At 46.3% G+C, this 13,203-nt stretch overlaps 1 protein-coding gene across 1 annotated transcript; it reads left to right on the plus strand.

The window, feature by feature from the left end:
• On the plus strand, positions 275-12,746 carry DDO (D-aspartate oxidase). Its single transcript, XM_021392032.1, has 6 exons — positions 275-1,588; positions 2,098-2,331; positions 3,769-3,974; positions 4,112-4,220; positions 5,254-5,430; positions 6,984-12,746. Exons 3-6 carry the CDS (start codon positions 3,800-3,802, stop codon positions 7,549-7,551), a joined length of 1,029 nt encoding a protein of 342 aa, XP_021247707.1. The 5' UTR covers positions 275-1,588; positions 2,098-2,331; positions 3,769-3,799; the 3' UTR covers positions 7,552-12,746.

The raw sequence follows: 13,203 nt of genomic DNA on the forward strand, positions 1-13,203 counted from the left end.
CCCTGAAGGTAACCATAGTGAGTAGTTTTGTTAAGAGAAATGTTATGCAGGAAATGATGAAAAAGAAAGAACGAAAGCCTATTAAATTTTTTTTTTTTTGCTAATGGTAAGAAATCTGAATAATCTGATACTGATTTTGAGAGCACTGAGTTCAATGAAGCTGAGAAAAATCAAGCCTAAAAAGCTGATACCTCAAATAGGAAAGTATTGCTTTCTTAATATATCTGACATATTAATATGATTGCAAAAAGATTTGGACACAAAAACAGCTCTTTCAAATAAATCACTAGCCTAGGTTTATGAACAATCAGAAGTAATGGGGAATTGCTTCCCCGTCTAGTGACAGATGAACTCCTCTCCTCCTGCATTCCTGTCTGACACAGGCTTGGATATCACTTGGGTGCTTGTTGCAGGGGAGTAGGACCCAGCCATAAGCCTGGATCACGGGCCTCTAGTTATTCATGTTGCCTTCTAATGTTTCACGTGGGGAGAAAGATGACTTGCACAGGATGGGAAAAACAGCACCACGAGGCAATTCTTACAAAGATTCTCTCCGTGGTTTCATTGCCACTGATGAGAATGAAGATTAGTTTTCACTGAGGTGATCATGAATATAGCAAAAGAACCAAGGATAAGTAGGTATTCTCTGATTAGTACTTCACAAAGATTTTCAATATGGAAGTCAGTATTGCCAGTATCTTTCTGATATTAAGAGATTTCTTCCTGTCTTACACAATTCTCTGTTCTTCTCAAAACTTTCAGAGAAAATCAAGCTATATACTATCATTTTGGCAAAATTATTCCTTGTTCTTTTCACCACTGAAGGAAAAAGTGCATCTAAAAAGGTCAGTGATTATGTACGTGTACTATATATAATGTTTTTACTTGTATGGTTTCAGAGCAGCTCTGTGGGGAGGAGAGGTAGGTGCTACGCACAGTCTGTGCTGTTTGCCCTGCTGTTGTGCTCCCAGGCCCCTTGGGGGCTGCCTGCTCTGTACTGAGGCAGCTGTGGGGGAAAGACTGCTGCCAGGAGGATTCATGGCAAATGCTGCTCCAGGAGGATGAGGGTAGCTGCACTGCTGAGCCTCTGAGCTCAGGCCATCAGTCAGCCAAAATGCCACGCCACCACCACATGCCCTGCAGCGAGACACCCTGCTGTACAATGTTATCAGGACCCTGGGGATCCTGCAGGCAGGTGTGCTTCCGGCAAAGTTGCATTTTCCTGATGACAACATAAATGCTTGCAGGCTTGGTTGGCTGGGCCTGAGCAGGGGCTCGTTCTTACTGACCATGCTGACTGACATTGCCATGTGTGTTATCACCACCCTGACTGCCTGCTGGAATCTTACAGCAAGCTCAGGGCAACTTCAGAAACACCCAGTGCGCAGCTAACTGCTAATAAGGGAGGTAAAGTGGGACGGAGGGGCCCGGGAGCTTCCTCTCTGCGCAGTGAGCCAAGGCCTGGCAGCTGAGGAGTGGGGCTTGGCCGTGCCCGGGCTCGGAGCCAGTGCTGGGCCAGACACACGCAGCCTGCAGCAGCAGTGAGATTGGGGCAGTTCTCAGGGCCCACCCAGCCTCACTTCTCCAGGTATTTCTCTCTCTCCACTCTTGTTTACTTCTGTTTCCATTTGTTTTTTTTGTCAGCCAGGATGGTGCTCAGTGGGGAGGGGAGGGAGGCAGTGGCCTGCTCAGGCAGTGGCAGGGAGCACTGCAGGCCTCAGAGGCTCACAGAGGTGGGACTGCACTTGGGTATGGCGGGAGATGGGTCAAAAAGACTCTGCCTGCACTGCAGGGAGACAAAACTGACAGCTTTCCTCCGGCCCGGCCATTTGTTCTGGCCATAGAGGAGCAGGAGGGTGGCAGGGGCACTGTGTCTCCTTACCAGCCACACTGGGTAAAAATAGCCTGTCCTTGTGACACCTCCCAGGTGGGTGCAGGCAGGAGTGCGTGTAATCCTTCTGCTCATTGCATCAGCAGCTTTGCCGAGCCCAGGCTGTGCTTGCTGCTGGGAGCGGCGTGGCCTTTAGACTCTGCTTTGCACTATGTTATTTTTTGGCACATTAGCACATTAAGTCCTGATGTGCTCCTGTTTTGCAGCAGTCAGTGCTGGAACGACAGCTTGACAACTGTCCACTGTAGCTGGGCTCCTGTGGGCTGCAGCGGCGCTGGCAGCCCCCTCCTGCTCACACTCCTGACAGCTTTTGCAGTGCTGAGATCAGCCGACATTGAACCAGCTCGCCTGTGAAAATCCCATCTGAACCGGGCAAGTTTGCAGTGAAACCCAAACCAATACTGAGCTGCAGTTCCCCTTTCTTCTCCGGTCACAGAGAGGTCAGTTGGGAAATTCAATCCTCATCTTAGTCCAGGCCTTGGGGTGGTGGAAGGGCTGAGGGGTGCAGCTCATGTTCAGAGCAGAATTTCTTCAGATTGGGTTCATAGTGACAGCGATATGGGTTGACGGTGCTGGTTCAGGGTTCATCTTTACTCCTGCACTGTGTTCTCTTTCCTTGCTGTGTGGGCACTTTCGTGGTTGCCTTGTGAAAGGATATGTAATAATTGACAGGAAAAAGTTAAGCATCATCCCAGAAGAGGAAGAGGGGTTGCAACAACCCTGGGCTGTGGTGCTGAAAGAATGCAATGCTGAGCAGCAGTGCTGGTCCCCCCTTCCCTTACCATGCTTAATGGACATGATGGTGGTGAGCTGACGGTTGAACTAGATGATTTTAGTGGTCTTTTCCAACCTTAATGGTTCTATGATTCTATGACATCAAACTTCATGTAGTTCTGCAGGGAATGTGGAAAGCTATGAAGCATTGTGAGCAAGGACCTTGTAAATATATGTAAACTCACACAGTTTGTCTTGTCTAAACTTACATCAAATATGCCAAAAGCCACAGAAATTTGGGAGGGAAATCAGCATTTCCCTTACAACTCCAGGTGCTGTTTTCCAGAAAAGGTTCTCAGAGAGCAATTGGTGAGGCTGAATTCTGCAGTCAAGGATGAGTGAGTCCTCTAGGACACATGAGGAGAACAAAACTAAAACTGTAGAGAGCAAGACCAAAGGCCCATGTCACCCAGCACCCTCTCCAAGAGCCAGTATTGGCAATACTTCAGGAAGGTTTCATGAGAGCTGTAGGCAAAGGAGACTTTTCCCCATCGTGCACCCTCAGCTTTTGGCAGAAATCTCCAAAGGAATGCAGATGCATCTCAACTCACGTATTTAATAAAAGTTTAATAATAATTTAATACAATAATTAAAGATAAATCTGAAGGATTTATCACCTCTGCTTTTGTCCAGTCTCCTCTTGTTCCATCTATTCTGTGGCCTTATCGAGTTCGCAGATGCTGATGTCCAAATAACAGTGTTCCTCTTAGTGGCTAGAGACCAATTTTCCCAGAACTCCAAGGGGCACTTCTGTCCTCCTGACCCCTCAGGAATATTGATGGGTGCCTCACTCCCTGGGTGTCACTGAAAAAGCCTTGCCCCAGATAGCTAAACCGACGCACTATGCGCTGACCTCTCTCTTGCTCTGTGCTGTGGATGGGGCAGGGACTGTCAGAGTTGGGACACTTCTCAAACATGGGTTGTCACGCTGAGGGGTAATGAGGCTCATCCTCACCTTTGTGCAGTGGCTAGTCTTCATTTAGCTGCCAGGGGTTATGCTGTGTCCTGTGCGGGTCTTTAAGAGGTGAGGATGCTGTCTGGCAGGATGCTGTGCACACTGCAGCCAGGACATGTTACCTATACACCATCTCAAATGCCCGTAGGTGCCTGTATCTGCCAGTCCCCACCCCAGAGATGGCAGTCCCCAGGGTGGCAGTGGTGGGAGCGGGGCTCATCGGCCTGTCCACAGCATTGCATATGTCTGAGGTGATCCCCAGCTGCTGCTCCATCACCCTCCTTTCAGAGCAATTCAGCCCCAACACAACGAGTGACGTGGCAGCTGGCATGCTCATCCCTCACACCTACCCAGGTACGTGCGAGCTGATGTGCCAGCATTTTGAGAAAACTCCCTTCGCTTCCACCTGTCCTAACTCCTCACTGCTGGCTTGTGTACTTTCCCTCTTTGTCTTTTCACCCTCCTGTGTGTTTGGTTGTATTTGCATGCAGGCACACCAATCCACGTGCAGAAGCAGTGGTTCAAAGAGACCTTCATTTACCTTTTTGACATCAGCAACTCAGCTGAGGCATCAGAGGCTGGCATTCACCTGGTCTCTGGGTAAGAGCAGCCCCAGGGCAGCCTTTGGTACACATCCACTGTGTGCTGCAGCAGGCAGAGGCTTTTCTTTCTGAAGCTCAAGTGCATGCCTCCCTCTCATAGGGTTGCTCTTGTGACTATATTCCCAAGAAACTGCACTGTAGCTGCTTGGATAGAACATACTTTCAAGCAAAGTTCATGCATAGGTATGCACAGAGAAACCATGTGATACTGGCCTACCCCAAACTATTTTTTATAATGGATATTCTCCATGCTGTCACCAACCAGCTGCTTGCAGCAGGGGTGATCTCCAGAGACATGGGACTGCAGGATACTCCAGCTTCAGCAAGTTGGTATGGGAGTGCAGTGGGTGTATGCAGGGATGCTTCATGCTGCCTGTGATGTACATTGAAATCTCTTGGGAGTGCTGGGGCTGGGCTTTATGGACACACAAAAACATGTGACCACGCGTGCAAGTGGCCTCACAGAAAAGTCCAGCTGAGGTGGCCACAGCCATTGTGGAAACACTGTATGAGGAGACTTCCTTGTATTTTCACAGCTGCTGTAGAACTGCTATGCAAGCTGTCCACAAAGCAGAGCCCTTCTCTCTCAGGAGGCCTGGACTGTAGCTCCCAAGCTCCTGTGCACTTCGATAAATTCACTGCAGCCAGCCCCTGGCTGGAGAGCAGGCAGGATGCAGGAGGGTAGAAGTGGCACAGAGTATAGGTTAGAGATCTTCTCTCCAGTCCCTCCGCAACCCCAGCCGCAGCCTTTTGTGATCATACTATTTTCTTCAGTTCTTGGCATTTGACAAGTTTCAGTCTGGACCCTGAGCCTCTCTCCGGTTTATTTGCTCCAGGGTGTCACACTCAGGCCTTCTGCCTGCGTGCCAGGGCATGTGCTGGGGTAGCAGGCAGAAGTGATTGCCCTTTGCAGAGCTGTATAGGTCAATGGGAACAGACTACTGAATCCTTGGGTTTGTGCTAAGATTGCAGCAATAGGGCATAGCAATAGCAGCTATGTTTTGCAGCTTTTTTTGCCCATGTTCTTTCAGCTGGCAGATCTTTAAAAACCCACAGGAAGCCGAGGTGCCTTTCTGGTCTGACATTGTCCTGGGGTTCCGACCGATGTCTGCAGCAGAACTGCAGAAGTTCCCACAGCACAGCCATGGCCAGGCCTTTACAACGCTGAAGTGTGACTGCCCCCCTTACCTGCTGTGGCTGGAGAAAAGGTTGGTTTGGGGCAGGATGGGCATGTTGAAAAAAGCCCATGTGGGGAGGCTGGAAGGGGCACACTAGGCATGGATGAAATTGGAGAAGGGAAAATGCAGCAAGCTGGCGCGCACATTTAGCCCATGTAAGTACTTCTAAAATGAAATGATTGTTTCCTCTTGAGAGAGATAGGCTGCAGGCTGATTTCAGGTTAAGTGAAGAGACGTGTACCGATGCTGTAGTACAAATTGCCAGCTGAGCTGATGGCTTGGATGCCTTTCATCTCTCTGCAACATGGGAGAAAATGCTTCATGTTCCAGCAGCCAGCCCGGGAGGGAGTGCTGCAGAGCTGCAGGAGCGCTGCGCTGCCCGCTCTGTGCATACACTCTGTCATGTTCCATTGCAAACCAAGTTGGAGATTTCTGCTGAAGCAAAAGCAAGTTGTTAAACTCACTTAGTATCTGCCACGTGGTATCTGGTCTCACCTTAATCCCTAGTATAGCACTCTCATTCATCAAAGGATATAGTCTAATGAGATGATCAAGCTTTTTTTTTCTCTCTCTTCTCCCTGGTGATGAGAAACAAAGACATACTAGACATGGGGAGATTTGATATACATCGCCAGGGGAGATTTAGGCTGGACATTAGGAAGTACTACTTTTCTGAAAGAGTGGGCAGGCGCTGGAACGGGCTGCCCAGGGAGGTGGTGGAGTCACCGTCCCTGGAGGTGTTCAAGAAACGTTTAGATATAGCGCTGGGAGACATAGTTTAGTGGGGTTGGTGGTGGTAGGTGGATGGTTGGACTAGGTGATCTTGTAGGTCTTTTCCAACCTAGCTCATTCTATGATTCTATGATTCTATGTAACTAATTCTCAAAACCCTGGTGATGTGAGCAGTGTTTGTAGACCGTTCTCTTGGCAAGCTACAAGGAAAACTGGTTTTGTGCTCACCTTGCTGGTCCAGTAGTGGATTTCAGGATTTTTTCCCACTCGTTTGCTTGAATCCAGGAGTTTCAGCAGCTTTTTATTGGTGTCACAGTGACAAAGCTTAGGAGCTTTCCCAGCATTTTGCTGAGCCAGGGTGGCTGCATGAGACCTCCTTAGGTCCCACAGCATCCCCCTTGGACCCAGACCCCCTGGTGTCAGCAGCTGAGTTGGGAATGGATGTGGAATATTGAAAGTGCAATAATGATGGCACTGGCATAAGTGGTTGGTGATAAAACTGATGTTTTCAGCTTGCCTGAGCTGTTAAAGCTTGGGAGTCCTACAGACAAGAGTTTCTGAGACCATGAGGATCTATCTACCTAGGGTCATATGCCAGACCGTTCCATGTAACACTGTACCTTTTCCAGCCCAACCAAGTTAAAAAATAGCTTTGATCAAGCCAAATCAGTCATATCACAAACAGAAGCCCCATGTTGTTTTCTTTACTTTTTGTCCCATCTGCTGTCCCATTTTGTTTTTAATCTGTATGTTAAAGCCAAACTCATGTATTAATATGCGTAATAATTACATGTGGGTCTAAGCAAGTACTTTTCTGCCTCAGTTCTGCTTTTTTGTTTGTTTGTTTACAGGTTGAAAGCAAATGGTGTCCAGATACACACCAGAAAAGTTGCAGATTTATGGGAGCTGCACAGCGAGTATGACATTGTTGTCAACTGCGCGGGCATCGGAGCCCGCCAGCTTGTGGGGGACCAGCAGCTGTTCCCCATCAGGGGACAAGTGCTCAAGGTTCATGCTCCTTGGGTGAAAAACTTCATCCGGGATGGGGACGGCTTAACCTACATCTACCCAGGGATACACAGTGTAACTCTTGGGGGAACCAGGGAAAAGGAGAGCTGGCATCTCTCCCCTGACCCTAGCACTACCAAAGACATCTTTGACAGATGTTGCTCTCTTGAGCCCTCACTGCAGCAAGCTCAGGATATCAAGGTGAAAGTGGGCCTGAGGCCATCCAGATCATGTGTGAGACTGCAGAGAGAGGTTCTGAGTCAGGGAGGAGCAAAGCTGCTGGTGGTTCACAACTATGGGCATGGGGGAGGTGGCTTTTCAGTGCACAGAGGCACAGCCAAGGAGGCCGCTCACCTGGTGAGAGAGTGCATTGCTGCTCTGCAGGGTTCCTCATCCACGGCCAAGCTTTGAATCCCTGAACCTCCTTTTCCATTTATGACAGGCTAATGCAGCATCTCCTTGTAGAACCTTTGGACTTCTATTTCATTGCTGGAGAGAAGGAAGCTAAAACAACTTGTGCCATTGCAGGCACTTGGTGGTATCTCACCCGGCTTCCAGCAGCCACCTTGGAAAGCTGTGATGGGTCCATCCAGGCGTTAGTCCAGCTCTCCATCTCCTCCATCTGGTATCATTACTGCCCTGATGATTTCTTCTAGCTTTGTGCTTGGGAGGCTACAAGATACATAAATATCCTTCACATAGCAAAAATCACTGCTTCAGTATAGTACAAATAACATAAATCAAGCATTTAGTCATCTGCATCTAAAAAGCATACTGGATGCACTAGATTCAGTAAAAACTAGTTCTCTGCTGTTGTGCCAGATCTAATCTTGTATTGTCCTTACTCTGCCACCTTGCTAACAAACTTTGCCATTGCCTTTATGAGTTACAGTAAAAGTAAAACTCTGCCCAGGGGTGTGGACAGTGCTCCGGGTCTACTCTTGCAGAAAGCAGCGGCAGGGACAGGAACCCTGTCACATGCAGGGACCAGACAAGTATGATTTCAGGAGCAGGTTACATATTTCACCTTGCGTGACTTAATACAAAATTTCTGTGAGAGGAAGTTGCCCTGTATGGACTACAAGTTTGTGCATCACCTTTCGTGCTTTATTACAAATATCTTCTATTCCGAGTCCCTCCGATTTTGCTCTCAGACATAAGCTGATTTTTCCCAAATAGCAGCATTGACATGGCCCATCTGCCTGTATGCTATGAAAAAGAATTTATCAGGGTGGGCTTAGGAGTGCAAAAATTTCTACTTCTCTTCAGCACTTGCAGCTTTCCTTGCAAAAGTGTATATAAATAAACAAGTGACAAACCAACAAAGATCTTAGCACCAACTTCAGTTGTGTAAGGGAGAAACAAGCCATGTAAATCTAGATAAACACTGTAAAGAGAAATTTGAGCTTGCTGTCAAAGTACAAGATGAATGTCTGACTGTTAGTGATTAAACTGCTCATTAGACTGGAAATGGCTTAAGTGTTAGCATCCACTTTTGACTTGTTCTTTGTCCTTAAGTTTACAAACCAAACCAAAATCCTTCAAGAAATAACATGATTACATTTGATAAATACAATTCTAACAGAAGGGCAAAGGTCACCCATGTGGTGTTTTCTTTCATAAACGAGGGATTTTCTCTCATTCAGAGAGGCCTGGCAGAGCCAAGAAGGGCCCTTGTGTAACATCACATTCAGAAGCATTTGCCAACTCCTGCTACTGGCACGAGGAAAGAGGACAGTTATCCTTCACAAGGGACAGCTGTTGAAAAGGCAATCATCTAAATTAAACTTCAGGTCAGTTAGTGCTTGGGACCAACGTAAGCCAGCCCTGCCTTCAGCCAACTTGCCTTCTTCTTCTCAGCTCTGGCTGCTAATTTTGTGCCTCCCCCTCAATTATTTGTCTTTTTGAAAGGGCAGAGCTGCTGCTTTTGGCAGCAGTGTTGGTATTGTGCTTGTCAAAGCACAGCTTTGTCCTCAGATAACACAGAACAAAAAAATGCATGGCTTAAACCCATGAGAATGGGTTATTTTTTTCCTAGTCTTGATTTTAATCTTAAAAAAAACCCCAAGTTTAGCTTAAGCTTTAGCTACAAAAACTAATAATACCCATAGCATTAGTTCATACATGACATCCTGCACTTATGTAATTCCCAACATTGTGTGATGACATGGGTTTTGTAAAGGGAATTCTTTTGCCCGCTTCGCATGCCATTGCACTGCTGGGCTCGTGAGGTGGTTTTGCAGCTCCTTGCACTTTACTACCTTGGAGAAGACGGTCCCATCAGCAGTCTGAGCCACTCCACCACTTATCAGTACATGGATTAGCACTGGCCCTGCTTTCCCTGTAGGATGCCATTGGTGACTTCCCTCCTGTGTGAAAATGGGTGAGTAATGCTTTCATCGCCTCTCTGTCCTGTGACCAGGAGCTAACTCACGAGAGGATCTTCCCTCCTACCCCATGCTAGATCAGCCTCTACCAAGTCTTTGGTGACAGTTTATGAAGACTTCCCAGAACATGAGCAGATTGTATTGACTAGGATTATTCCTGTCTGCAGCCTCATTGTTCTGTCTGAAGCTGTAAGGCGAGGGTGAAGCTTTGTTGCTCCTCACTGCAAGGCTCTGCTGATTCTTCCCTTAGGCCACATACACCTCAGAACTATTCTATTACTATGGTTTTAACCACTTGCTTGCTAGGAGTGTCAGACTTACTGCATTTCTCGAGGTCCCTCGGAGCACTTAAAGGCAACCAGTGTCACATGCCATTGTTTTTTTTTTTTTGGCTGTTTTAAGTAAAAGGTTATGCACTGTCCCTTAACAGCACGGCTACGTCACATTAGTGTTCCCCCCGAGCGACTAACATCTGCTTCTCATGAATTTGTTACTATCTGTTTCATCTGTTTCTTCTAAAACCTAATCTAATGGCTCTTCAATCTAAGGCAGATTCTCTGCATTATCCCCTTAACAAATGGTTCTGTGGTGGGAATTTCACTAAGCTCTTGTGTGCTGAGTGCAGATACAGTAATCTATTTAGCTGTTCTCTCAGGGCTTGTGTTCCCCCAGACCCCTTTGATACCCTGACCACTTGCTGTCTGTGTACCTGGTCACCAGCAGCCCCTCCGGCAGGGCCCCTGCCACTGATGGGTGAGAGAAAGATTTTGGTCCATTAGCAAACTATTTTTTCAAAATATTTTTTAGTCTCCCTATCTGTTTCTGTTTTTAATGTGACAGAGTTCATGTGCTTTTCCATTTCCTCATCTGAACATGATTTATTTTGGTTCCTTCCCACTTAATTTTTATCAGGGTATTACAATGAGCCAGTAGTTGTATTTCTTCTGGAAAGTCTCTGATGTTTCTGTTGGGTCAATATTCTTATAAAAACCAAGCATTTTAGTCTCACATCCTATTTTTAGACTGAAAGCAAACAGAAGCATGCATGCATCCATCCTGACTGCTTCAATTTCTATGCCCTGTTAAAAGGGGCTTTATTTGCCTGAGTTGCACCTTGCCATTTCCTGCTTAATTGTTATTATAAAGATATTAAAATGGCACCTGTAAGGTGCCATCAACCCCTGCTCCTCTCTGCCTAGTTACTTTCTCCCAGTCTGTAGTTTGAAATTCTCTTTAAGTCTTACTCTTTCACACAGAGGCTTTCTGCCCTGCTAAGGTCTTGTCACATAAAAGGCTGACCATCTGAAGTTCGTTGAGATGAGTTCTTCCTTGCTTGCTCAGTCCTTGGGGTCAGTCTGTGGTAATATCTCATCAGTCACCCCTGAGTGTCTGCTCCTCAGCCAAGGACCCTGCCAGAAGCAGAAGCAAAGATGAGGCCAGTGTGAATCCTTCAGCTCCAGCTGAAGATGAGTTGTCATCCCAGCAATATGCAAAACTCCATTTTGATTCTGTCTGTGCTGTTGAATCAGCTCTCTTGTCTTCATCTGGAAATGCCATGTCAAGGGAACAGCCACACATGGGAATGCATTGATAATGGAAGGTCATTAAGCCTCCTTGACTTTGCATGGTGATGAAGAGTCATGAAAGAATGTCAGTTAGCTGTCACCTGTGGAAAAGTACAAACTTCTTTCCTTCCTCCCATCAGCCTCAGGGCTCACTCAATGCATGGTACAATGTCTCCTGCCTTTTCCTCATAACATCCCCACCTCCTAGGGAAGGATCCTTCCCTCATCCATCTGAAATTCCTGGGAGTGATAATTAGGTTTCAGCCTGGCTCCGGGAGCCATCCTTGTGCTGCTCCCAAGCCCCTGATTGTCCACACATAAGCTAAATGGACCGTACTGGAGTATTGCCTTCCTACCCACACTTTCTAATTGACATTGAATAGCACTTCTGGCAGATGGCAACCAATCTGTCATGCTCATGATGAACATCAAAGATGCAATTATGGCATAGGAAAGGAATAATTATATTTTCAGACATTTTTATCAATCCTTACGATGGCAGACAGCAGATGGGCTGTGTGATGGATTTCAGAAATTGAGCACAAAATAATAGTTTTCTGCAAGAGGGAGTTTTGTTGGTTTTCTTTGCAAAAACAAAGCCATAAAGACGTAGTGTCTTGATAAAGGCTTTTGCCTACATTTAAAACAAATTTGCAAGATTTCTGAAAAATACAGGAAAATTCGTGTTCACCATTCTTTGTAACTCTTTTTAAGTCGAATACAGCTTGAAATAACCTTTGTTGTGATACATTCAAATTTATTTGGACTAAATGTAGTAATTAAAAGGAAAATCATGGCCTAGACCGAGATTTATATTGTTTTTACAGCCACTGTAAATAACAGCATATGCTGTACACTGGTTTATTCCATCCTGCTCTATTCCCTGTTTTCCACCAGAGGGTGATGTTGGATCGAGCAGTTCGTGAGACAAAATCACAAGCTCCACAGCAAAGGCTGAATTAAGTGGTGCTGAACTCAGATAGTGGAAGTGTGGGTGCCTGTGGAGATCCCACATACCTGTAAGGCACTGGTGGCTTGGAGAACTTGTGTGCTGCAGAGCATAAGAATAATCATGTTCTGAATCTTATGGGAAAGCTTAAAAAAAAGAGCATTGAAGAAACAGAAATGTGAAGGGAGCAGCACACCAGAAGCTGTTGTTAATAAAAATAATAGATTATAATTCTAAACCAAGCCACTGCTATTACATGACCTCTCAGAGATTTTATCCCACAGAAGACTGCAGGCGAAACCACTGCTTTGGGCAGCGAGGTGTCTTCATGTGGCAGGGACAAAACAACCCCTGGCTCCATCCCTATGGGGCTGCAGCTTGGCCAGCTCCCAACAGGCATTTTATCTCACATGTGACATTTGGGTGCTTAGGTACCACTAACTGTCATTGTTTTATGGGTGATCAGAAATAGTCTGTTTTGCTTCTGAGAATTTCCCCCTCAAATGCCTGTTTTCCTCAAAAAAGAAGCCAAAGTTAATGTTTTTTTTTTTGTTTTTTTGTTTTTTTTTTTTGAGAAAGAAAGGTGAGGATGAGTTAAAATTCAGCTGTATGAAGAGGGAGTGGTTGAAGTAAAAAGATAGTGGGAAGAAACTTTCTGAAAATGAGCTTCACGGAAATGGCATTGTGCATCGCATGCTGTCTTCTTGTCCTTGTCCTATGAAGAACTCCTCATTGCCAGCTCAGCCACAGCCATGTCCTGGACAACACTGGTTATCTGCTGTGGCAGAACTCCTGGGTTAATCACTGTCCTTGCCTCAGCTGACAGTTTGGATAAAGAAAAGGCTTGGGAAAAAAGGCCTGCCCTCAGGGGAGGGTGCAGCCGAAGAGAGAGCCCCTGCTTTCCTCCCTATGCAGTGCAGGACTGGGCTCCAAGGGATAGGGCTTCTCTTCCCTGTGCGGCCTGCAGCCTGATGAGTAGAGCAGTGGGACAACTAGTCTCCCTTGGGCGTGCAAAGAGTGGTGTTTGGGTTTCTCGTGCACAAGACATATCTCTGAAATAAATATCTCTGGATTAAAAAAAAAAATGTAATTCCTACTCTGAGGTGTAATTTGAATGAAAAAGCTGCTCTTGACTTTTGAAGGAAAGGGACTTAAGCATCTG

The sequence above is a fragment of the Numida meleagris genome, chromosome 3 (genome assembly GCF_002078875.1).
Source record: "Numida meleagris isolate 19003 breed g44 Domestic line chromosome 3, NumMel1.0, whole genome shotgun sequence".
Classification (NCBI taxonomy): domain Eukaryota; kingdom Metazoa; phylum Chordata; class Aves; order Galliformes; family Numididae; genus Numida; species Numida meleagris.

Excerpts from the sequence above, each read along its gene's own strand:
- DDO (XM_021392032.1), top strand. The coding sequence starts at position 3,800 with ATGGCAGTCCCCAGGGTGGCAGTGGTGGGAGCGGGGCTCATCGGCCTG. Across the intron at positions 4,221-5,253 it reads GGCATTCACCTGGTCTCTGG|CTGGCAGATCTTTAAAAACC; the intron begins GTAAGAGCAGCC and ends ATGTTCTTTCAG. Across the intron at positions 5,431-6,983 it reads CTGCTGTGGCTGGAGAAAAG|GTTGAAAGCAAATGGTGTCC; the intron begins GTTGGTTTGGGG and ends GTTTGTTTACAG.